This window comes from Leptopilina heterotoma, unplaced genomic scaffold (genome assembly GCF_015476425.1).
Source record: "Leptopilina heterotoma isolate Lh14 unplaced genomic scaffold, ASM1547642v1 Lhet_60, whole genome shotgun sequence".
Classification (NCBI taxonomy): Eukaryota; Metazoa; Arthropoda; class Insecta; order Hymenoptera; family Figitidae; genus Leptopilina; species Leptopilina heterotoma.
The window spans coordinates 1,987,129-2,013,506 of NW_025111138.1; the positions used below are offsets into that span (position 1 = coordinate 1,987,129).

The following is a 26,378-nucleotide window of genomic DNA, read 5'->3' on the forward strand; positions in this document are numbered from 1 at the left end:
ATTTAGAAAATAGAAAAAAAATAAAAATCTAAAAATAAAAGTAGAAAATAAAATATAAAAAATGAATGTAAAAAAATAGAAAATAATAAAAAATGTTGAGTCTAAATTTACTAGAAATTATGAAATTTTGTCTGACAAAAATCGCCTTGTACTACTTAGTAAAAATAGTATTAATTTTGTCTGACTAAATTGACATTTACCATTGTGAATTTTAAGTTTTCATGTCACACTAAAATTGTAAGAATATAAAAATAGAGACAAAAATAAAAAAAATTGAAAATTGAAAATAAAAAATATAAAAAGAGAAAAAAGAGAAAATGGAAAAAAAGGAAAAATAGAAAACAAAAGAAAATATAAAATACTAAATGAAAAATAAAATACCAAATGGAAAATGAAATAGAAAATAGACCATAAAATACAAAATGAAAAATAAAAAACAAAATAGAGAATAAAATATTAAAGTTAAATATAGAAAATTGAAAATTGATAACTGAAAATGAGAAATTAAAAATACAAAATCAAAGATTAAAAATAATAAACACGAAAAAAAAACATTTTTACATAAAATAAACAGCAAAGAACAAGATATCATTAATTAATTAATATTGAAAGCAAACCTGTCGTGTACAGAGCTCTTCTCGTTGTAAATGCATGATACAACACTAATTAGATATTACATTAAACCAAATGCCTTCGCATTTGTTAAGTGATAAGGTGAAATTACAAACGTGCATGTGTCCGTTTTCTAAAATTTCCATCTCCTCTCTTGTCTATTTCAATGTTCGTCGTTCTCTGTTTATACGTCCCGCATTGTTTAATGAACAGTGAAACAAAGCTCGAATCTAGATTGATTTTCATTCCATTGTACGTTACATTACTATATTCTCTTATACATACATTAGTCAATTACAAGAACCAAAATCAAAGGGCCACATTTCTCCGTTTCGAAATTTAATTAAATTCTTAAATGAAAATTTTACTAGAGTCACTTTTATTTTCTCATCGCGTTCATTCATTTATTTTTCCCCAAAGAGTGGGGGATGTAATTTATTTTAAAGAAAAAAAAAATTTTCTCCTCGAGGATTAATTAATTTTCTAAGAGACGGAAAAAATGTTGAATAGTTTTAGTTTTATTAATTAATTTCTTTAGTTTTTGAATTAGTAAATTTTTACTATTCAGTATTAGTATTTTTTTACTATTCAGTATCAGTATTTTTTTACTATTCAGTATTAGTATATTTTTACTATCTATTACTATCTTATATATACTCTGAAAAAAATTATTTGATTGAAATATTCAATTACTTGACTTTTATTAATTAAATATTTACTTGAATCGAATGATTTCTGTTAGAGTTAATTAATATTTGCTTCAAAAATTTAAATTATTGCGGTTTAAATATCATTTAATTGATTATAGTCATTTAATCAATTATTTGAATCAAATAAATTTTTTTTTCAATGTATTTTTATATATTGAACGAGACACCATGAAGAATGGGAAAAAAGAAAAAAAAATCACTCGGAGTTTGTATATATAGAAAAAATATAAAATGAAAAATATTTCCTCACCAACTTTTTTAAAATACTGAGACACAATTTTTATGTGACAAATAAATACACACGTGATAAAAAGTCTTTTTTTACGAGTTATAAAAAAAAATAGTTCGAACTTTTTGTTTGAATAATTCTTTTGAATTATTGGTGTTTTGAAAAACGATGAAATTTACTGGACTTCTCTCTCTCTGTCTCTTTCTCTCTGTCCTGCTTGACCAGGATGTACGTCTTACACTTGGATTTTCGCCAAAGCAATAATTTTTCTTGCATTTCTACACATTGTACGTGTGCGGACAAGCGCGTGCTGAAAATGGATAATCACACACAAGACCAGTGACCTGCCTAAAAATTTTCCTAGGTCAAACAAAAGAATTACCCTAAAATGTGAAAATCTATCTCTCTTTTTTTTCTTGTTCCATTAAACATCTATTGTCCCCTGTCTGATCTCTTTATTAGACTTACTCTACTGTCGCCTTTTATTATACTTCCTAATTAAAAATTCATTTTTTCAACCTCGTATAATAAATTTCATTAGAGATGAGAATGAGGGTGGAGAGGAGGGTAGAGACGCAGGGTAGAGAAATAATAAAAAAAAGAGAAATTCTAAAAAGAAACATTTCCTTTTAACAAGAATGGAATTTTTTTTTTCTTTATTCCTTGTATGTTCAAACGGAAAAAATTAATCTTACAACAAGAAATTCAGAGAAAGTTGAAAAATTCCAAGGTTGATATAATGGCACGAGTCAGTCGTTTTTACTCACCCTCAATCCCAACCCCTCCCCCCCTTACTCACAATTCCTTTTTTTTCGAGACAGAAAAAGCTCGTAACTTAAATGGTTAAATGCCATTTCTAACTTTTTTGCTGTTTGAAAACAGGATATGAGAGAGAGTAAAAGTTTTTTTTTTCATTGTTCGCAATTGACGTGATGGTTTGTAATAAAATGTAAAACTTTTTTTTTTCTTATACAAAATGAGTATTTGTAAAATTTTCCATTAGTCAGATTGTTTTTTCCCCCATTTCGTATATATGAAGGAGTAAAGGACAATTACAGTCAGACGAAGTATTCAATAAATGTGAAATTTTCTTCTTGTCTGACGAAAATTGATTTCTACTACTAGTCTGGCTAAAATCTACAAATCTACTTGTACTACTTTATTAAAATAGTGGTTTAGTCTGACAAAAATTGACCATTACTACTGTGAATTTAGAATTTAGAAAAATAATTAATTATTGTCTGACTAAAATTTACTTATACTACTAATTTTACAGTTACATAAGACTTTGGATTCATCAAGGAAAATAAACTAATGTCTGACTAAAATTTACTTTTTCTACTGAAATCAAGAAGAAAAATTGTCTAACTAAAATACACCAGCACTACTGTTAATTAATAAATTTTTAATCTGAATCCAGAGAAATTTTCGAAACATGAAAATAAAAATATGTCTGATCATAAACAACTTGTACTACTTTTTTTTACAATTTTTTGAGAATAACATTTTTTAAAACTATTTTTTCTGATGAAAATCATCAATACTACTGAGAGCATAAAAAACTAGAATCAATCTACTTTTATTAAACTAAAAACACGTCTGATTCAAATTGACCATTACTACTGTAAATTTAAAGATTTTCAATAATATAACACAAAAATTGTGGGAATATGTAAAAATGCATTTTATATAGAAATGAAAATTAGAAACTAGAATATAAAAAATAGAAACTAAATTAAAAAATAAAAATGAAAAAATATGAAATAAAAAATTCTGATTAAAATAGTATTAATCTTGTCTGGCTAAAATTGACCATTACTACTGTGAATTAGAAAATTTAATATTAAATTCCGCAAAAAATGTGCAAGTATTCATACTTTTACATTCTTTGTAGAGTTTGATACGAAATTTTTTAATAATGGAATAGAATATAATATAAATATAGAAATAAAAAATAGAGGAATAAAAAATAAGTATTAAAGTAGAAAATAAAAATGTAGAATTAAATGCCTAAAATTCGCCTTTACTATTCTGAATCTAAAGTTTTGAAATCAATATCCACAAAAATTTTCGAAAATAATTTATTTCTACTAAAAATAAGTGAATAATGTTGGCTGATTTAAATTTGTTGATTGCTTTCCTCTAATTCCGATCAAGAGCTTTTTCAAACATGTTAAAAGATGTAAAAGTGTGTAAATATTGAAGAATGTTTAATAGTTTAAATGTATTTAAATATTTTAAAGTTGAAAAATATTTAAACGTTTAAAAGTTTTAAAAATATTTAAATTTTCAAAAGTTGAAAAATATTTCAATGTTTGAAAGTTTAAAAATATTTCAATGTTTGAAAGTTTAAAAATATTTTAATATTTAAAAATTTATTAATGTTCAAAAATGTTTCAATATTCTTGAATTTTCAAAAATATGTTTCAATGTTTAAACATACTTTAATTTTTTAAAATATTTCAATATTTAAACATTCTTGAATTTTTAAAAATGTTTTAATAAACGTGTTTTAATTTTTGAAAATATTTAAAAATTCTTTAATGTTTGAAAATGTTAAAAAATCTTTTCCTATAAATGTTTTATATAATAAATTCTTTAAAATGTTGCTTTTAAATTCCCTTTTACTTCAAAAATTGTGTTAAACAATTTTTCCCTCGCCGTTCATTTTATAAAAGAAATAATAATAATAAAGATATTAATACTTTTTGAAAACAATTTTTCCCACAGTGCAAGTTTTTACATAGAAGTGGAAAGAATAGAGGAGGGAACAAAGGGTAAAAAAAATGTAAGGGGGAGAGATAACAGACTGTGGAGAGGCGAGTATAGAACAAAAGGTACTTATCGACACTGTAGTTCTTAGCAACACTAACTCTTCTCTCTTACCTTCCTCCTCTCCTCCACTTTTCCTCTCTTCCTCTCACTTACCCCCCCCCCCCCATCCCTCCCTCTTTACTCATCTTTCTTATTCTCTTTCTCTCTCCCCACCTATTCTTCTTTATTTTATTTCAGGTACTTCCGTTTCTCTAGTACTTCCGGTTTTATAGTCAATGTCCGGAGAAGTGCCCCCCCACCCCTCTCTTTACCTAAACTAAGATGCTCCACCTGTGAATGTATTCAAGTCAGATATTACAAAAGCCTTACTTCGTTCATAGTTTGGCTATTTTCCTTTCGCGCGCACTTTCTCGAGACTTTGCTTTTGCTTTTTCTCTTGTCCTCTCTCTCTCTCTCTCTCTCTCTCTCTCTCTCTCTCTCTCTCTCGACTCTTTTTCTCTTTTTTACTCTCGTTGAATTCAGGACAATCGAGTTTTATCCGTCGTCCGAAATTTCGTCGCGGCCGCACACTTATCTGGCTTTACCACTCGTCGGTTTCAAAACCGAAGCAATTTGAACTTTTATAGCGAACGCGCAACTGAAGCGGGTCGAACTTCTATTCTCGCAAGAACATCGCATTCAGAAAATTCTGCTGTTACGAGAGAGAGAGAGAAACCTTCGATAATTACTATACAAAAACTACTGAAAATTCTTTTCTAGAAAAAGTAGATAATAATAAAAATAAATAAAAGGCAAAAAAGTCAATTATTGTTTTTAAACAAAAGTTTTAATGCAAATTTTACTGAATTCGATAAAAAGAAAAATTTTTTTTCCACTTTGAAATAGAAATATGTTGGAAACTAAATTAGAAAATAAAAATCAAAAAATGAGAAATTTAGTAAAATTCAAAATAGAAAATAATAAAAAAAAAATTATTTTAAGGATTAAAATTTTATAATTCTGCCTGACAAAAATCTCCTTGTACTACTTATTAAAATAATATTTTACTCTGCTGAAAAGAAAATTTTATTTACACTTTAAAATAAATTGATTGCACCGATACTAAGGTATTTAATTTCCTATTTTTCTTTTATTTATTAAATATTTCGATATTTAAAATTTTTGATTGAAAATATTTATTGTAAGCTATTTTAATTCCTGAAACAAGTATTTTTAAATATTGTAAATTCATTGCATATCGGCTAAATTTAAATTTCGAGTAGAAATGATTTTTATTCTAAATTCTTTTTGAATTCCGAGTAGAAATTTTATTTTATTGAAAAAATACTTCAATATCAGGAAACAATTATTTTTATTGTAAAAATTCAAATTAAAAGAAAAAGAATTGTTTTAATTCCAAGTGAAAATTTATTTTTATTGTAAATTATTTAAAGTCACAATAAAAAATTTTTTTCACTGTAAATTATTTTAATTACGAGTAAATGGAGATAAAACTGATATTAATGAGAAAGAAAAACATTTTTTTTCTCCACTATTTATGCATTTATTCTCGTGTTTTCTATGCAATGGATAAAATTCTAAATAATAATTATTCCCATAAAATTGGAGAAATTTATGCTGTATATCAACGCTGTTAAAATAACCTTGGGGCAAAATAATATTTTCTACCTAAGTAAGCATTTTAGAACAAAACAAGCGCGATTGATATTAACAAAATTTAACTAGTTTCAAACGAGATAAGCTTCATTTTCATAAGCAAAGCATGTAGTTCGAGAAATATTAAAAAAAAAAACAAATGGTGAAAATTAAGTTAAGAATAAGTGTTTATATAGCTTTAAATAAAGAAGAAATTAATAAAAAATAAAAAGAAATAAATAAGTATATTTATTAAAATAAATAAATAACTGAGAAGTTAAGATAAAAATTGAAACACCAAATAAGGAGAAAGTAAATAAAAAACCGCTTCAAATAAAAAAACTGAAAAAGTAAAGAAAATTAACAATTTAATTCACAGAGAGAAATTATTAGTTAATTATTTTTTAAAGTTAATAATTAAATAATTCATTAATTATTTAATAGAGTTGAAATTAACAATTAAATAAAAAAAATTTTAAAAGCAAGAAATAAGAAGTAAATAAAAACATTTTTTCAGCAAAAAGTGAACAATATTGAAATTTAAAAAAATAGTTATTTTAACAATAAGAAGTAAATAGAAAAATTGAAATAAGAAATAAAGAAAAAGTAAATAAAAAGAAGCTTTAAAAGTTAATTAACGAAGTACGAAAGAGAAGAAAAAGTAAATAAAACATGCATAAAAAAGAAAGGAAAAAAAATAAAAAGTAAATAAAATATTTCTTTTAGTAAAAAGTAAATAATATTGGATAAAAAAAATTTATTATAAAAAGCTAGGAGTATGAAATTTCTACTAATTTTCATTTTTTTATGTTTGTTTAGTAAATATAAATGTAAATATGCTCATTTTTCATATTTACAGAAATCTTGAATCATCCAGTGTGTATTATTTACAATACTTGTAATTTATTCATAGCATTCATAACGTATATATGAAAAACATTTATAATGTATACAAAATTGGCATAAGAAATATGAAACATTTGTAATATATTCATAGTATTCATAATATGTTTACAACATTTTGTATAATTTATGCATAACATATTTACGACATTTAGCTATTTATATTTTAAACATTTTTTAATAGATATAATTTCTTCTTTATCATAAATATTTCTTCAAATCAATAATTAAGAAAATTTTTAGCTTTATCAATTTAATTTCATTCAATTTACCTCATTCCCTTAAGTTAACTTTATTTTATAAAAAAATTGTATACAATGTCACCTTTTATTTAGTTACTATTAACAATAAGAAAAAAAAATTTTTTAATAAAATATAAATTAATTTGTAAATAAATAAAGAAGAATGTACTTTTGGTAATAATTTTCTAAGAGGGAAATAAATAAAACAATGAAAACAATAAATTAATAAAGTTTGAAAATAAATAAAGATAAAAAATATTAAAAAATAGAAATGAATTTTTATATTGAAAGTTTTCGGTTAGGTAACAATTTTCCCCAAAGGGAAATGAAATTTTTTTTTCCCACTCTTGTTCAAAGTATTGGAAATAAAATATTATCTCACGAAACAATAATTTAGAAAAAAAATATCAATTGATTTATTCTTATTTGATTTTCGAAGATTAATATTGAAATAAAGGGGAAAAAAGAGAAATAAAATGGAAATTTTTTTCAGTTTTCTATTCTCGATGATGAATATCTATTGAGTGATTACAGGTCGTATCACTTGTTCTTTATCCTCTCTCTAAAAATAAAAAAAACCTTGTAAATCTCCTTGTCACACAATGTACCAATGGATCTCACGAATCTTCATCAATGTTAAGCCAACGTTATCGTGGTAGTGACTCCCTTTCAGACTTTGATCTGTACCTGACATGAGATTGAGTACCGTTTCAATGAATCCCGACAATCAACGGATCTCTTTTTCCCCATTGCAAAAAAATTTAAGTGCAGTTGCATTCTAGAAACATGAACTTACAAAAAAAAAGAGAAGAAAAAAAAAAATGTTCACATCAAAGACCAAAAAAAAAAAATATTGATACTGAATTTAAGATTTTAAGAATTTACTTTTTATGCACGAACGATTTCAATTAATATTGAATATTATAATATTAGAGTGGGGTGAAAAAGACACTTTTTTTTAATTTTTACGCTAAAAAATTGTAATTTAAAATTCTTTTTTCAAAATTCTAACAAAAAGTTTAGTGAAAAAATTAAAAACGTTTCGTCTGACAAAAATCTATACTTGTACTACTTTATGAAAATTATGTTAACTTTGTATGACTGAAATTGACCATTACTACTGTAAATTCAAAAGATTTGAAATAAAATTCCAACAAAAATTATGGGAATATTTAAATAGCAATTGAAATAGAAATGAAAATGAGAAACTAGAATATAAAAAATAGAAACTAAATAGAGAATTGAGTTAAAAAAATAGGAACAATAAAATATGAAATTTTATAATAAAAAATGTATAGTTTAAAAATTATGTTCAATTCAATTATAAAATATGTTTAATTCTTGAATTCAAATATATTTTCTTGGTTGGCTACTTATTTTTGAATTAAGAAAAAAATTTCTCAGTGGAATCGTAAAAATTATTTAAAAGCAGGCCTAAAATTATTTTTAATGTAGTTGATTATAAATTTGAAAATATTTATTAGAATTAACAATTTCACTTTTTAGAGTTTTTCTTCATTTACCACACACATAACTTAATTAATTCTAATAATTATTAATAAATTATTCCTTTTGATAATTATTATTAAATTAGTTAAATAAATTAAAAATAAAGGACCTTTTTTTGATATTTTAGTTTGCTTTTAAAAAAAATATGAAAAGTAACCCCTGTCTAGATCTTTTTTTTCCTTTGACGTTACCTATGGCCTTTTAAAAAAACATCAAAACTACAATCAAAAGTTGTGTGTTACCTAACTAAATGTATATTATAAATGACTAATAAAACACTTCAATATAGTTTTAAACATAAAACCCAAATGGCTTTTTTGACCTTTGGTTCTTTTCACCCCACTCTGTATAAAAAGTATATAAAAACAGAAGAAGAAGAAGAATATATAGACAATCCAATTTACAAAAATAAATATAAGAGTTTGGAGGAAAAAAAAAGTATTATTTGTATTTGAAAAAAGGAAGAGAAAAAACTCACCGGACATAAACGACATAATGTGAAATCGGATTGTTGTGAAAATTTGCGCTTGGAGCCCAGGAGAGTTCAACTGAACGGGAGGTAAACGATTTCACCATTGGACGTTCAGGTGCATCCGGTACGTCTGTAAAAAGGAGAGAATAAATCTATTATTAAAGTCGAGTGTTTAAGGTGCAACGTGTGATTTAAAATTCTTTGTATCCTTTTAAATTCACAAAATGTTGACACTGGAAAAACATCAAAGGACACGACAAAAGGGATTCAACTTTAAATATTTAATCTTCATGTTTTCCACTAGACGAATAAAATTAATATATATTTATATCTTTTTAAGTTTCTCTTCTCTCTCCACTTTCTCTCTCTCTCTCTCTCTCTCTCTATACTCTTGTAGAAACTCGGAAATAAATTATGTTGCTTAGAATGTTTATCCATGAACTTGAGAAATATTCGAAAATTTTTATGTTAAAATTTAAAATCGATTTTTATCAATTATGTTTAAAAATTTTTTTAAATTCTTGTCAAAATTTCAGTTATTTTTAGAAATCATTAAATTCTTCTCCGAAATTTAATTATTTTCAAAAATTTTCCTAAATTTAGTGATTTTCAATACTCTCTAAATCTGAATATGTGAAAATTCACATATTTGTACGTTATAAGTCGTCTTCTCGATCAATAAGTGCATATACACTTATAATAAGTGAAATTTCACTCAGAATAAGTGAAAAATTCACTTATTTATAAGTGTATATGCACTTATTGATCGAGAGGACGACTTATAACGTACAATAAGTGAAATTTCACATATTCAGATTTAGAGAGTAGCTATTATTTTTCTAAAATAATAAAAATTTCACAGAAATTCAATTTTATTTACAAATTTTTTGCAAATTTCTTCGTAATATAATTCAGTAATTTTTATAAACAATAACATTCTTACAGGGATTTAATTATTTTTAACAATTAATTATTATTAATAATTAAAAATGAATTTCAATTAAAAACAAATGAATTTGAATTTTCTCAAAAAAATATTTCAAAAATTATTAAAAACAATGGATTTAGAGAAAAATTTTAGTTAACACTAAAGAAAAATTTAATTTTGAAGAAGTTACAAATTATTTCAGAAATTCTATTGATTTCAAGATAAAATCCTTCGTAGAAATTTAATTATGTTAAAAAAATAGTAAAATTCTTCTTAGCAATTCAATTATTTTCATAAATAATAAAATTCAATGCAGAATTTCAATTATTTCTAATAAAATTTTAATCGAATTTATTGGAAAATATAATTATTCTTAAAAAATTTTATTAAAAATCGTCCGAAGAATTCAATTATTTAAAAATATGTTGGTAAATTCTTCTCCGAAATTCAATTATTTTTGAAAAATTTTCCTCAATTCAATGATTTTTCATATCTACTATTTTAATAAAATTTTATCAAAAGAATTCAATTATTTAAAAAAAAAAATAATCAAATTCTACGCAAACATTTAATTATTTTGTTTAATTAATTTTAATTATTTTCATAAAATAATAAAAATTTCACCGGAATTCAATTATTTCCAAATTTTTTATAAATTTCTTCGTAATCATTTAATTATTTTCATAAATAATAAAATTTTTACAGGGATTCAATTATTTTCGTCAATAATAAAATTCATTTTAGGAATTCAATTATTTTCAAAAATAATAAAACTCATAACAGAAATTTAATTAGTTTTAATGCTATTTTAATCAAATTCCTCGAATTGTAAATAACAAATGAATTTCAAAAATTCTCAAAGAACTTTTTCAAAAATTATTTTAAAAAAATAATGCATTTATAGAATAATTTTAGTAAAACAAGAAAAAAAATTTAATTTTGGAAAATTTACACATTATTGCAGAAATTTAATTATTTTCAAAAGTATTAAAATTCTTCGCAATAATTAAATTTTGTTCAAAAATAATAGAATTCTTCTTAGGGAATCAATTATTTTCACAAATATTAAAACTCATAGCAGAATTTCAATTATTTTTAAATACAATTTTTATTGAATTTCTTGAAAAATGTGATGATTCTTTAAAATTTTATTAAAATTCGTCTATAAAATATAAATATAAAAATTTGTTGTTAAAATTCTTTATGAGAATTGAATTTTAAGAAACTTATTCAATAAATTATTTCTTGTAACCCGTTTACAATAAATGAAATGAAATTAAAATTTTTGTATTTAAATAATTGAATTCTAGTAGAATTTTCTAATAGAAATTGATTAAAATATGAATTTCAGTTAAAATTTTAGATAATAATAATTGAATATTAAAAGCAATATAGCTTGAATTTTTAAATTAATTTTTTTGAAAAAGTGTAATTGATTTTTTTTTCATATTATTTGAAGTTTTTATTTTCTAATATTATATATTTAATTGAAGAATTTACGAATAATTGAAATTTGTAAAATTGAATATTGTAAATAAATGGATTTTGAAAATTGTAGAACTTTTTTTGAAAATTAATTGATTTAGAGAAAAATTTTAGTGGAAAATTTCTAAAAAATAATAATTGAATTGAAATGATGAAAATAATTTTGAAGCAGTACAATATTTTGATAATATAAAATATTGATTTTATTAATTTGCCATTTTTAATTAAAAAAAAAAAAAAATGTTCTCTTATTTGACTCGGACTGGTTATATTTTTGTCAATAATTGGTCCATAATTTTCTAGTTTTGGTCCGTAAAATACGTATTTTTGAATAGTTTCACTGATTCGAGCCGTTAGTAAGTTAAATAAATTGTATATTATATTTAAATGGAATAAATAATTTTTGTCTAAAATTTGTCATATGAATCAAATGTAAAATTTAATTACACAATAATTATAAAGTTGAAAAATATTATTTCACGAATATAAATTTTGTCTAATTAAAAAAACTAAAATAACTAGAAAATTTCGCTGATGAAGTAACATTTGTATCTGTTAGAGGTAAAATTTTTTTTTAATCATCTAAGTAAAAATTTTCAATATTTCAATAAAAAAAAAATTGTCTTCTTTTATATAATTGAATAATAAAAAAAAATTGTCACACAGCAAACATGTGTATATATGCAAATTGTATATATAATATATAGGCGAGGTCAAAAAGGATAATATAAAGACACCATGTTTGGAGGTCGAAAGGTGTCGTCTCTCTCATTTCAGTGAGAGATCTTATGCAACGTGCGCGCAATATCATATCGCTGTGTGCAGCTGCGCATATTAAAATGTCCTGCAACGACTCTTATCCGATGGCGTGTCACCCTTCGGCCAAACGCGATCGGTGATTAACGAGCACATCCTTAGGGACATTTGTACTTTGACTTTCGGTGATCAAACGTTAGAGGCAATCCAGCAATTCGATTCCTTTTCTCGTTTTATTTTTTTATTTTTTCGCTTTTTTAGTATTTTTTTTTCTTTTTATGACCGTACCATCACAGCTCATCCATCAAACAGGATTTCCAACCAATTTAAAATTGACAACTTCTTTAAAAATGCCTATTTACTCGAATCAAGTCCTCATTTCCGAAGAGACTCATCATCGCGTGTCATGAATGAAAATCGACATCGTGTTATATATATACAGAAAAAAAAATGAAAAATTTTTTTTATTAGTTTCAAAATTATTAGTATTTCAAATTATTTTTGTAAATTAGAAATTTACTGATTTTCTTTACTTATTTTGAGAAAAATAATTGTCTGACTAAAATTGACTTGTACTACTGACAGTAGGGAAGAATCAGAAAACTTCTGATTTATCGAATAAGGCAAAGGCGTGTCTGGCAAAAATTACCATCTCTTCTATTTTAAAGGGGAAAAATTATTTGTCTGACTATAATTTACCTGAACTACTGATTCCACTGTAATAAAGAATAATAAAAGTTTTGTATTAAATAAATAATATATAAACGCAAAACTGACTTAAAATGACCTTTTTTTACTGATATTTATAGGAAGAAACTATCTGTCTGACTAAAATCAACTTGTACTACTGATTCCACAAAGACTGACTTTTACTACTAATTTAAAAAATTACGTCTTAGTAAACCGGTAATCAAATAGTTTTGTCTGACCAATAGTTACCTTTACTACTTATTAAAGTATTATTTATTTTGTCTGACTGAAATTGACCTCTCCTACTAAACGTAACAAAGAATAAGAAAACTTCTGACAATTTCTTTCTCTACTGATTTTTCTACTTATTATGAGAAAAATAATTGTCTGACTAAAATTGACCTGTACTACTGACCATGTCGAAGAATAACAAAACTTTTGAATTGGTATTAAGATAAATACAAGTCTGACTAAAAATTACCATCCCTACTGTTATTAGAGGAAAAAATTACTTGTCTGACTATAATATACCCTTACTACTGCAAAAATTAAATTAAATTAAATTAAATTAAAAATTCTCATTTTTATTATTCACACTATGTTTTCGAGAATGTAGAAATAAATTTTCGTAAAAAATATTTAAAGTAGTCTCTCTTTAAATTTGTGATTAAAAGAAGTTTTGATTAATTAGTCAGAAGATTCAAGTTTCAATAAAGTTATAAACATGAATACTTTTTGCAAGTTTCGACGATAGTTTGTGATTCCCGGCTAATGTGTATAAGGTGGTTTCGCTCTTGAAACCTATGGCAAGTTTCTTCGTTTGAGCTCACGTCGCTCGACGTAATTTAATTCTGATTAGAATTCCCTGCACAACTGACATTATTAGCAAATATCTAATGAAGTATTACACTGTGTTGGTGTCTTCTATTTAATCCACACACACATGATATTTTTATAAATAAATAATAAATAACAATTGAAAAATAAAAAAATTCTTTTTAAGTATTTTTTAACAATAAAATTTTTTTTTCATTATTCTTATTTACTACTTAAGTACGAAAGCCTTTTTAAATATAAAAAATTAATTCACTTCTATTTTTTTTTTTTTTTTTGAAAATAAGAAATAGAAATGGTTCACACTCGAAAACTTTTGTAATTGAGAGATGAAAAGTTCCCTTATACTTAAGTTTTTTTTCACCCCCCCCCCTCCCCCACTCATTTTCTTATGCTTTCAAAGTGAATTCTCCAGGGCATGCTTACACGAAAATTTACGAGCGTCATTTTAAGAACTGTTTTCACCATGCTGAACCATACGGCACTTGAGCATAAAACTATCTTTTATGTCCATTCGTCACTTAAAACTTTACATTCACGCGTTGGCACTCGATCGGTGACTTTATTGCACACAGAACGTAAAAAATGCTTACATTTAATTAAACTCAAAAGGTAAAAATTGCATCTCAAAAATATTTCTCTCTATTGTCGTAAAAAAAGAAAGGAGGGAAAAAAATAATAATCGCGAGCAGAGAAAAAAAATACTTTCTCTATATTTTGAGGTGGAAAAAGCCATTTTTATTTCTTTAAATTTGAAATTTTTTGTTTTAAATTTGACTGTAAATTAAATTACTATTATTTATGTAACAACAAAAAGAATAACAATAGTGATAATAATTTTTATTTTATCAAAGAAATGTTAAACAATTTGACTGTAAATTAACTTTATTACTATTATATTTATTTAACAATAACAATAATAACAATATAAATAATAATTCTGAAAATAATAGTTGAAATAATTTTATTTATTTATTTTTTATTTACAAAAATAAATGGGACAAACCCCTTCGTACAAGTAGTACTCCTAAATTCTAAAAGTTACTCTAGTAACTAATAATAAATTAGTCTTAGAAATTTTTTATAATAAATGTAACTTTTTACTTTTAAACGGAGAATTTTATTTAATAATGTGTGTAATAATAAATGTAACTATTTACTTTTCAAGGTAGAATTTTTTTTTTTAAAAGTATATCCCTGTATTTGGTGGGAAAAAAATTCATGAAGCGATATGAAGTTCATCAAGTTGTAATATCTTTCGTATTTTTATGGCGCACTTTAAATTAGTATGTATAAAAAAGCATCATTTGATGGTTCCCTAAAGAATTTGATAACACCCTCTTCATATCACTTTCTTAATACTTATATGTATAAATTTTCTTTTTTTTTTTCAAAGACTGGTTTTACGGTTTACGCTTACCAGTATAAAATGCAAGACTCTCCTGAGAAATGGGAAAGTGTATTTTTTATATGTCACATTATGAAAGCCTATGGGACACGGTTTGTTGATCAATAGACAAAAAAAAATTTCGTTTCAGCTATAAAATTAACGAATTTAAATTTAATTTATTAATTAAATTATAAATTCGTTAATGGTTTAGAATTTCGAACAGTAACTAACAATAATTTAATAATTTTTTAATAATTTTTATTTTAATAATAAGAAAATATAATTGGACATTATTTTCTTTTGTATTTCTGATTCTGTTTGTCTTTGTAAGAACGAAAAGAAAACGAAGAAAAAACACGTTTTACTACATTTAGTTTTGTCTACTGTTACCGAACAATCTAAGTATTGTATCAACATTATGTATGAGCATTCCTATGTAAAAAAGTATATTTTACAAAGTAACTCTAATAAGAAAGGATGTTCTCAAAAGCAGTAAGATAGTCTCATATTCCATGTTGTGCACAGAATACTGAAAAATATATCACGAGATAAAATTTTCATTTCCATTTCAGAAACACTGAAGATAAATACTATTTCCATACAATTATATTTATTACTATTGTCATATATCGTTGTTGTTATTATAATTAGAATAGTAATAATATAATTATTATAATAATCGTATTATTAATATTACTACAATATTATAATTATAATAAACTCATAATTATTACTACAACTCTCTAAATTTACTCTTTATTTATTCCAAATTTGAATTAGTAAAAATACTAAAAATATTTACTATTAATATAAATTAGTAATTTAATTTTTAGTTCTGAATTAATGAACTTTACTAATAAATTATTACAAATTATTATTTATTAGTAAAATTTACTAATTCATAAGCAAAAATTAAGTCACTAATTTAAATTAGTAAATAATTTTACTACTTCAAATTTAGAGAGTATAATATTATAATTATTATACTTATTCAGTTGAAAAATTATTATTATTATATTTTTTTAGTCTTTTTAATTTTATTTTAATTTTAAAATTATTATTTTCTTTATATCATTACGATTATTATTTGATTTTCCAACACTCAATTATTTTCTATACCTTAATCATAATTTTTAAAGCAAACTCGCCAAGCAAGAAAGAAATGTCTTCTTGATCTTGAAACTATAATTACTTGAATTGAATTGAAAGTGATATCAACACTAACAGAAGGATATTTGACAATAAAATAGAAATTATTTCTCTAATCTAAATCGCAGTATACTCTAATATAGAATAATTATGTACCTGAAATTTCATCAGTCTAATTCAGACCAGTGAACAAGAAAATGGTATACTGTAATGCTTCCATTATCGGTTACATTTTCTTCTCCCAAAGGGTTGAGTTTGTAGCGAATTTCCTGATGAAACAATCCACCAGATCCGGTTATCCGGCTAGAATGCTTTATACTTGATACCGAACTGGATTTTTCCCCCCAAAAAAAAAAAATTAAATAAAAAGTTTTTCTTGAAAAAAATTTTTTTCAAAATTTGTACTCGCAACATAATTTAAATGGAATTAAAGTTTTTCATTTTTAAATATTTTTTTTTATGTTCACCGTCAAGAACGCAAGAAGAGTATATATTTTTTTGTAATTATAGTAACAAAAATAACTATAAAATAACTAAAATTAAGAAAAATGACAGCAAATTTTTAAGCTTAATATTTTTTCTTGTTACAATTTTTTTAGTTTCTATAATTTTAGTTTTCTAACATTTTTAGTATAATTTTAGAATAATTAATTTTCTAGCAATGATCCTTGGGAGTATCCAAAGTTTGTGATATAAATAAATAAATAATAATAATAATAAAAATAATACTAAAAATATTTAAAATATTCTTTTAAAATTATAATAATAATAATTTATAATTGAAAAACTTTTTTTATATTAAAACTAATTCTTCTGAAATTTGTGACATAAATTTTTCTTCCCGCAGCGAAAATGTTAAAACTTGTTTCGAACAAAGTACCACAAAATGTTGTACAATTTTTGGGAAAAAAAGAAATTACAAAAAATATAATAAAATTAAAAGACATGACTCATAAAAAGAGATGAAAGTTTAAAGTAGCAAACTTTTTATCCTTTCTTACATCTTTTCTTCAAAAAAAAACGTCAAACAAGAATACAAAATTATAATTCTACATTCTTCTTTCTAATTTATAAAATAAGAGAAAAATTAGAAATTTTCCTTTTCATTACAAATAAAAAATTAAATTTTAAAAAATAGTAGGAAAAATTAAAATAAACTATATTAAAAAATAAAGAATTAATTGTACATTTTTTTATTAAACGTAAAAATGAAAAGAAAATTTATGGGGTATTAAGGTTTTGATTGTAAATTTGTTTTGTAAATTATTTCGTATCCTTCACGTTTGACTAAACAGAGAGTTGTACTACTGAAAATTGTATTTCGTAGATTTTTAAATTCTCCACGCCAAACGACGACTTATACTACTGTAATTTTTTTATTCATTGAGAAAAGATTATATTTTCTTCACGTCTAACATAGCATTGATCTATACTACTGAAAATCGAATTTTTCACTGTTAATCAAAACGAAGCAAGATTGAGACAATTTGATAGGAAATTTTAATTAATTTTCGACACGTCTGACTTAATTTAATTATTATTATCTTATTTTTATGTTTTAATTCTCAATTTTCTAAGTTTCGTTTTTTTTATGAAATCAAAACGATTTCAATGGAATAAGAAAAGTATTTTTTGCAATTATTCCAAATCATCAATTATAACTATAAATTATCCAATATTTCCATAGTTAGTAAATTCGTGACTGTGAATATCGTTTCTCGTTTTAATTCCAAATCCACGTTCGACAAATTTACACAAGAGAGTATATAAATGTTATAAATATTATTTACGATCTTTAATTGTGTTCAATTTTGGAAAATTTGTATAATACACACATTTTGTGTGTATATGTATATATATATATATACATATTAATAAATGCGAAAATTCTAATAATATTCGTCGGTAATATAAACACAACAGCCACCAATGATGTGACTCGTTTAACGAATAATGCTAGAGGCTTTTAAATGCATTAACTGCATTACCGATAACTGAAGCAATTATATTACGTCAGTCTACAGGACTTTAATCACTTTTGCAGCGTTGCTCCGAAAACTCGTTACCTAATGCAACGCTGAAGACGTAAAATCGTCGGAGAAAATGTCGGATGATAAATACCATAGGAAAATTCAAGTGAAGGAGAGTACGAGATATGTCAGAAGTTGTTTATTACACGGACATTATACTTTTTTTTTAAATTGTTTTCCTTCAGGTGCAATAAAGAATTGTGATTCTTTTATCTTTTTCATTTTCATTAAGATTCATTTTATTAAGGCAGGATCTTCATTAATGATTTGCGAGACACTTCTCTGTGATGTGTTATAATTAAGAGTGTTCTACAGTTTAAATTAAAATTTTTTTCTTGATGATAATTATAATTAGCAGGCCTGATAAGAAGTAAACTAAATAAATATAAGAAATATATACATTTTTATAAATTTTCCATGTCTGAATCATGACTAAACTTTCACTGAAAAAATTTTGACTTTCACTCAAAAAATTCTTACTTTCACTTTCAATCAATAAATGTTCACATTCAAGAAAAAAAATGTTGCGTTCCCCCCAAAAAATCTCACATTAGTCCAAAAAAATTTAAATTTCATTAAAAAATTCTCACTTTCACTAACAAAATTGTCACTTTTAGTAAAGAATAATGTTGAAATTTAATTAATATATTGTCATTTCCATTTTCAATGAAAAAATTTTCATATTCATTACAAAAATTTTCGTTCTTTTAAAAAAAATTTGACCCCAATTAAAAAAAATTAAATTTTATTAAAAAAATGTAACTTTTCCTGAAAAATGGTTACTTTCACTTTCATTCAAAAAATTGTCTCTTTCAGATTCATTCAAAAAATTGTCTCATTCTCTAAAAAATTCTTACTTTTATTTTCACTCAAAAAATGTTACTTTTCCTAAAAAAATTCTCACTTACGCTCAAAAAATTGTTACTTTCATTAAAAAAAATTCCCACTTTCACTAAACAAAAAGCAAACTTTAATTAAAAAATGGTTATCTGCAGTTAAAAAATTTCATTTTTACTAAAATATTCTCAATTTTCTTAAAAAAATTTTCACTTCACATTTTTATATTCATTAAAAACATTCTCACGTTTACTAAAAAAAATTTCTCACTTTCAACCAAGAAATTTTCACTTTCACTAAAAAAATTTTTACTTTAACTAAAAAAATGTTGATCTTTACTCAATAAATTGTCACTTTCACTATCAATAAAAAAATTTTTATATACATTACAATTTACAAAAATTCTCACAATCATTAAAAAATTTCGACCTCGCACAAAAAATTCAATTTTAGTAAAAAAAATTCCACTTATCCTGAAAACTTCTTACTTTCCCTTAAAAAAATTTACATATTTATGAAAAAAAATTTGAATGTTTATTATAAAAATTCGATTTTACTCAAAAAATTCTCACTTTCCCTAAAAAAATCCCAGTTTCACTCAAAAAATTTACACATTCATTAAAGAAATTCTAACATTTACTAAAAACATTCGCTTTCACATAAAAAATTTTCACACTTATTAAAAAAAAATTTAAGATTTACAAAAAAAAATTCGACTACTTTAAAAAGTACGGTTACAATAAAAAAATTTCATCTTCTCTAAAAAATGTTTACTTTCACTTTGAGGCAAAAAATTGGCACTTCTACTTTTACTTAAAAAAATTTTTATATTCATTACAAAAATTCTCACAATTATTTAAAAAATTCGACTTCACTTAAAAGAGTAAAATTTCTGTAAAAAAAAATTTCTCTCTCCCTGCAAAAATTATTACTTTCACTCAAAAAACTTACACATTCATTAAAAAAAAAATTGTCACTTTCATATTCAATTAAAAAATTTTAATATTCTTAAAAAAAAAATTCTCACTATATCACTAAAAGAATGTTTACTTTTTGACTCAAATTATTTTTACTTTCAAGTGAAAAGTTTTGAATTTTGAAGTAAGAGGGAAATTATTTCAGTGACAGTGAGAATTTTTGGGCTAAATTAAAAGTGAAAATATTTTCAGTGAAAGTGAAAGTGGTGAATTTTTAAGTAAAATTAAAAGTGTAATTGTTTTAGGAAAAATGAGATTATTTTTTACTGAATTTGAACTATTTTGAGTGAGATCGATTTTTTTTTGAAATTATGAGAATTTTTGTAATGAATATAAAAATTTTCTGAGTGAAACTGAAAGTGACAATTTATTGAATAAAGGTCAACATTTTTTTTTTTAGTGAAGGTGTCAATTTTATGAGTAAAAATTAGAATTTTTTTAATAATAATGAAAATTTTATTGTGCGAAAGTGAGAATTTTTTAGGAAGAATAAAATTAATTTCGAGTGAATTTGCATATTTTTTTAATTGAAATTATTTTTAATTTTAAACTGAATAGAACATTTTTTTAATAACAGGTGAGAATTTTTTGGACGAAATTTAAATTTAAATTGTAAATATTCTAAATGAAAGTGACAGTGAGAAATTTTAAGTAAAATTAAAAGTGCAATTTTTTTAGGAAAAGTGAAATTTCTTTTTTATTGAATTGGAACAATTTTGAGTGAGATCGATTTTTTTTAATTTAAGAGAATTTTTGTAATGAATATAAAAATTTTCTGAGTGAAAGTGAAAGTGATAATTTATTGAATAAAAGTCAACATTTTTTTTTTTTAGTGAAAGTGTCAATTTTATGAGTAAAAGTTAGAATTTTTGAATATTCGTGAATATTTTTTGTGCGAAAGTGAGAATTTTTTAGAAAAAATAAAATTAATTTCGAGTGAATATTTGCATAATTTTCGAGTGAAATTGAGTTTTGAATTTTAGAGTGAATGAAAAAATATTTTAAGTAACAGGTGAGAATTTTTTGGCGTAATTCAAATTGAAAATATTCTCAGTAAAAGTGAAAGTGAGAAATTTTAACAGTAAAATTAAAAGTAAACATTTTTGAGCTAAAGCAAAAGTTTTCTGAACGAACACACCAAGCAATCTCTTTAGTTTCATTTATGAAACAAAGAAGCGTTTTTGTATAGTCGAAAAGCTAAAAAAAAAATCAAAACAATGTAATTTTAATTAAAATACAATATAATTAAAAACATAAAGTAATTAAAAATATGATAAAATGCTTGAAGGGAAAATTTTCCCTTAATCCTTCCCCCCCCCCCCCCTTGCCTTAAAGAAAGCCGGCTTTTGCTCTTGTGAAAAATATGCGATCCATTATGCGTCAGACAAAGGTTTTTCGTCTACAAACCGCTCCTCTTTTATAAATCAAACTGAAGACATTCCTTAGCCCGGTCTTGACACGAAAAATAGAAGAATTTCTTCTCTTCCCTTGCCACAACGCGTGTAACATTCACCACCCCCTTTTCCAATTCGATATATTATACTTAGTATAAATTTTACCGCTCTCTCGCTTCCCATCCACCCAACAGAGAAGAAGGTCGAACATGCCTTGGGTATTGCTTTGTCAAGTGGTGGCATTTCACACAACTCTACATATACAGGCACACAACAACAAAAAAAAAAAAAAAAAAAAAATTTCTCTTAGGCACTTGTATAACAGTCATAGTGGAAAAATTTCACAATGTAAATCTTGAACCCCACGACATATTTGTACCACATACAACACACATTTACTGTTATAAAATTGTTGTCGTCGTCGTTCTGACAACTCTTGGCAAATTTCCACCAGGTTCGCTCGTGGTGACGAGTTCTTTGGAACGGGGGAAAGGACGACGGGATTTAGATAGCAGTGTTAGAGAAAATAGGGGAGAGGGGGTTTTGTGTTATCTTTTGTCTTGAAATAATTGTTTCCTCCTGCATCTGTCGCTTTGGTTTCTGTGGCATCTGTTTACCACCACAAATATGTGTCCTCTCTCTTCTCTCTCACTCAACGTTTGTAGCTTTGTTGTTATATTGTTGTTGTAATTCGTATATCGCTAAGTAGAGCCTTGAAGGCTTTTAACTTGAAAATATTTCTTTGCTCTGTTTGTGTGTGTGTGTGTGGGGGGGTAAAATATTCTCCATCTTCTGCAAAGTCCAAGCTTTTGAAAGCTTGGACGAAATGCGAAAACCAGAAGTTGACGAAACGTAATTGAGAGACTAATTTTGTTAGTTTATGAGCTTTCATGAAAGAGGGAGAGAGAGAGAGAGAGAGAGAGAGAGAGAGAGAGAGAGAGAGAGAGAATTCTCAAGCATAAATGATAATAACTTCATTTAAAGATTCATAATTTATATGATAATTTTTACTTCTCTTTTCTCTATTTAAACGCATCACTAAGTCCATCTAAAGGACTTGGATTAATTAAAATCTTTTTTCTTTTTTTTTTTTTTGTTAATTGACAATATGGGGTTTTTTTTATTCTTTTTCTCCTTCATTTGCATTTTTTCGTTCTTATACGAATTAGACCCCAAGAAGAAAAAGAGGATAATTAAACTTGAGGAGTGTAAAACTTGACCAATTTTCAGTGTCAAGTAAAAAAACAGAAAAAAAATGTCTTTGAATCAGTCTACTACATTTTATTTTGTTACAAATTAGAAAATTTAAAAATTATGATTAATAAATAAAATATATACCCATCATTTTGTTTGTTTTATGCTTTTTTCTATAACAATCTTTTTTCAATAATCGTTATTGACTGATCTAAATTATGCAAAGTTTTTTCCTTTTTATTTATAAAAAATAGAAAATTGTTAAAAAATTATGATTAAGAAATAGTAAATAAATACCCATTTTATGTATAATCTTTATTTCTCAATAACATTATATTGTTCGCAAACTCATTCCTTTACTTTGGAAAAAAAATATTACATATTCCCATTTCTTAACATTTTTATAGAAAATTTTCAATTTTCCTAAGGAAATAATTTACATCATTTCTATTTCTTAACTACAATTGTTTTAATAAAATTCAAAGTGTTTTAAAAACAAAGGAAAAAAATGTTAAAAAATTTTATTTGTCAATTACTAAATAATGGAAATTTTTGAATTTTTAAAAAATAAAGGAAAACATTTTACTCAAAAAAAATGTTCTGTTACATTTAATTACGAATTTCTTTAATTGCAAAATTATTCAAAAAAATCTTTGACTACTTTTTAAATAAATATTTCATTATTAATATTTTTCCATAGGAATTAAGATTTTAAAAAATTTCAAATTCAAACCTTTTTGAAATTAACCAACTTTAAAAATATTTGTTATAAAACATGAAGATATTGATTGCTCCGAGTCGAAGACTCGGAGTGATCGATTTCTTCATTTTTTATAATAATTAAAAATGTTCGAGAGATAAAGTAATTATTTTATATTATAAGAATATTGTTAATTTTATTCTTCAATTTCAATTAATTGTTTTAATAAAATTCAAAGTTTTTCAAAAATAAAGGAAAAAAAATGTTTATAAATTATATTTATCAAATTAGAAAATTTAATTGAAAATGAAACTGAAAATTTTTGAATTTTTAGAAAATGAAGAAAAAAATTTTATTGAAAAAAATGTTCTGTTAAATTTATATTTAAATTTATTTTATCATTACTTAATTATAAAATTATTCGAAAACAATAATTTTTTTTAAAAATATTTTAAATGTTTAATTATTATTATTTTTCCATAGGAATTAAGATTTTCGAAAATTTTAAATTCAAACCTTTTTGAAATTAATTAACTTTAAAAATATTGTTATATGTAAAACATAAAGATAATTTTATTCTTATTTTTATTAAAAACGAGTTTAAAAAACAATTTACAAGAAAATCCTTTTACGAAACTGTGTAAATGAATTTACCTGATTTTTTTTTATAAAAGAATCTCAATTTCGAAAAATTGTCGCTTGATCCCTTTTGTCGTGACACCCTTCAAGTGTCAAAATAAAAATTACAGAAATTAGAAACACTGGAGAAATTCGCTAGTAATAACTAATAACTTTCTTTTTTTTCGTATAAAATATTTTAAGGAATTTAAGAAATTCTCCTTCTCGACATTTTTCTATTCTTTTTTTTTTTTTGAAAGGATACAAGATATTATTTTGAACCCTATTGAGAATTGAATTTCAAAAGCAATAATATTTGTGGAATTGTGACCCTGGCAATTCAATTAATGGAGTTCTCACAATACTTTGAGAAAAGAGGAGTGGCATTATAGAAAGAGATTGCTTTTTTTTTGCCGCAGACTATTATTTTAACCAATGGGAGGATTTCTATATAATAAACCTCAGAATTTCTTCGAAAAATATTTGCAAAATAAGAAAAAATTTTTTCACTTTTGTCAAATATTTGTCGACGATAAAAGAACATTTAATCACTAGAAATATAGAATTTAGAGAAAATATAATTATAATGTAAATTATATATTGTTTTACTTATTTGTATAAATGTTTTTTAAAATTTGTTTTGATAAATGATTGAATTCTTTCAAAAAATTTCTTTAATTTATTGAATATAATCGATTTTGTTAATAATTGTAATTAATAATTTAATTAATTTTGTTAAAAATAATTGATTAAAATCAATTATTATTATTTAATTATGTAGATAATAAGTGAATTTTTTAAATTTTGATTTTGAAAATATTGAAATATTTATATTTGATAATAAAATGTTTTGTAATTTGCATATAATAGTAATAAATTGAATATCATGTTCGCGTAATATTTGTTGGTTAAAATATTATAACAATATTAAAATATAAAAGAAAAACGGTAAAGTATGAAAATAAAAGAAAAATGTAAATATTACATTGTACAAAAAGTAAAAAAATATTTATAATTAAATTTCATAATTCCCTGGTTATAATTTTAAAAACATTTTTATTCAAGGATAAAAATAATGTGTTCCCCATTTCTTTTTTCACCGTGAAAATTTCATTCGTCGTTGGTTTAGTATAAGGACAAATATCTGCTATCTTTTCTTTTCCCATGATATAAAAAAGTAGACAAATACCCGGAGGCTTATACAGCCAGATTTCTAGTGGACAGTCACTGTTTTTTCCCTCGTTGCTTTTATACTTTTCTTCTCGGTATAAAGTGAAACGTTGTGCGTGTAATATTTTTCTATTCTCGTTAAACGAAGTCTTGTCCGCTTACAAAAAAAAAAAAAAAAATGAAAAAAAGAAACATTTTTTCTGAGGCTAAAAATACATCAATTTTCTCACATTTTAAGACGCTTGGAAAAAATAATTGTCTTTGAATACAAGAAAAAGTATAATTAATTAATAAAATTAATTATATTCAAAATTGTCTCTTTATTAAAGATTTTTTCGAATTTCGATAGAAGTCTTTTTCTTAGAGAATCAAGTTTTTTGAATCAAAGGTTATTTTTAAAAATAGAATTCATATACTAAAATTTTGATTTTAATTTTTTTTTATAGAAAATCAAAGTTCTTTGAATCGAAAGCTATATTTTTCAAAATGGAATTTTTGTACTGAAATTTTTGCTTTTATCACATTTGTTTCTAAATGGTAGAATACATTTTTATTAAATTTGACAACTATTTTTAATCAGTGCAAATATATTCTGTTAATTAAATTAAAAAATTTGCGTTGTTGACATACTTTTTTAGTGTCACTTGTAGTGTTTATTTTATAAAATATTTTTATTAAAAAAATCCTCCTTTAGAGATTAAATTTACTGTCTATTGAATCTAAAAGTTTTTTCATTTAAAAGCACTGTTTCCATAAAACAAGAATTTATAATATTCCTGTTCAAAATTAAATATTTTTACATTTTTAATTTTTTTATTTTCCTTTTACATTTTTTTCTTAATATAAACTTTTTTTTTTAGGGGAGTGTGGATCAAGACATCTTTTTAATGAATAATTGTGGGGGTGATTTAAATCAATTCATTTATTAGACTCTTTTTAAACTCAAGATTCTTTTAGAGTTTTTTGTTTCACTTTCGCCTAATTTTTTTTTTTATTTCTAAACGTATGGAGAATGAAAATAATTTATTATCAAAAAAGCATTAAATTAAAATTAGATAAACTAAAAGGAAAATATAGACACAAAAATAATCTAATTGTACAACCAATATTTCAGATTATTAGCTTGTCAACTCGATAAT

At 23.8% G+C, this 26,378-nt stretch overlaps 1 protein-coding gene across 7 annotated transcripts in view; it reads right to left on the bottom strand.

Moving 5' to 3' along the window:
• The window catches only part of LOC122509537 (tyrosine-protein phosphatase 99A), a 745,329-nt gene that overhangs the window by 170,606 nt on the left and 548,345 nt on the right, over positions 1 to 26,378 (bottom strand). For all 7 annotated transcript variants that reach the window (XM_043623697.1, XM_043623696.1, XM_043623694.1 and 4 more), the window contains one exon: positions 9,094 to 9,217. In XM_043623697.1, the coding sequence (XP_043479632.1) occupies positions 9,094 to 9,217 (124 nt within the window). The remainder of the gene's footprint in view (positions 1 to 9,093; positions 9,218 to 26,378) is intronic.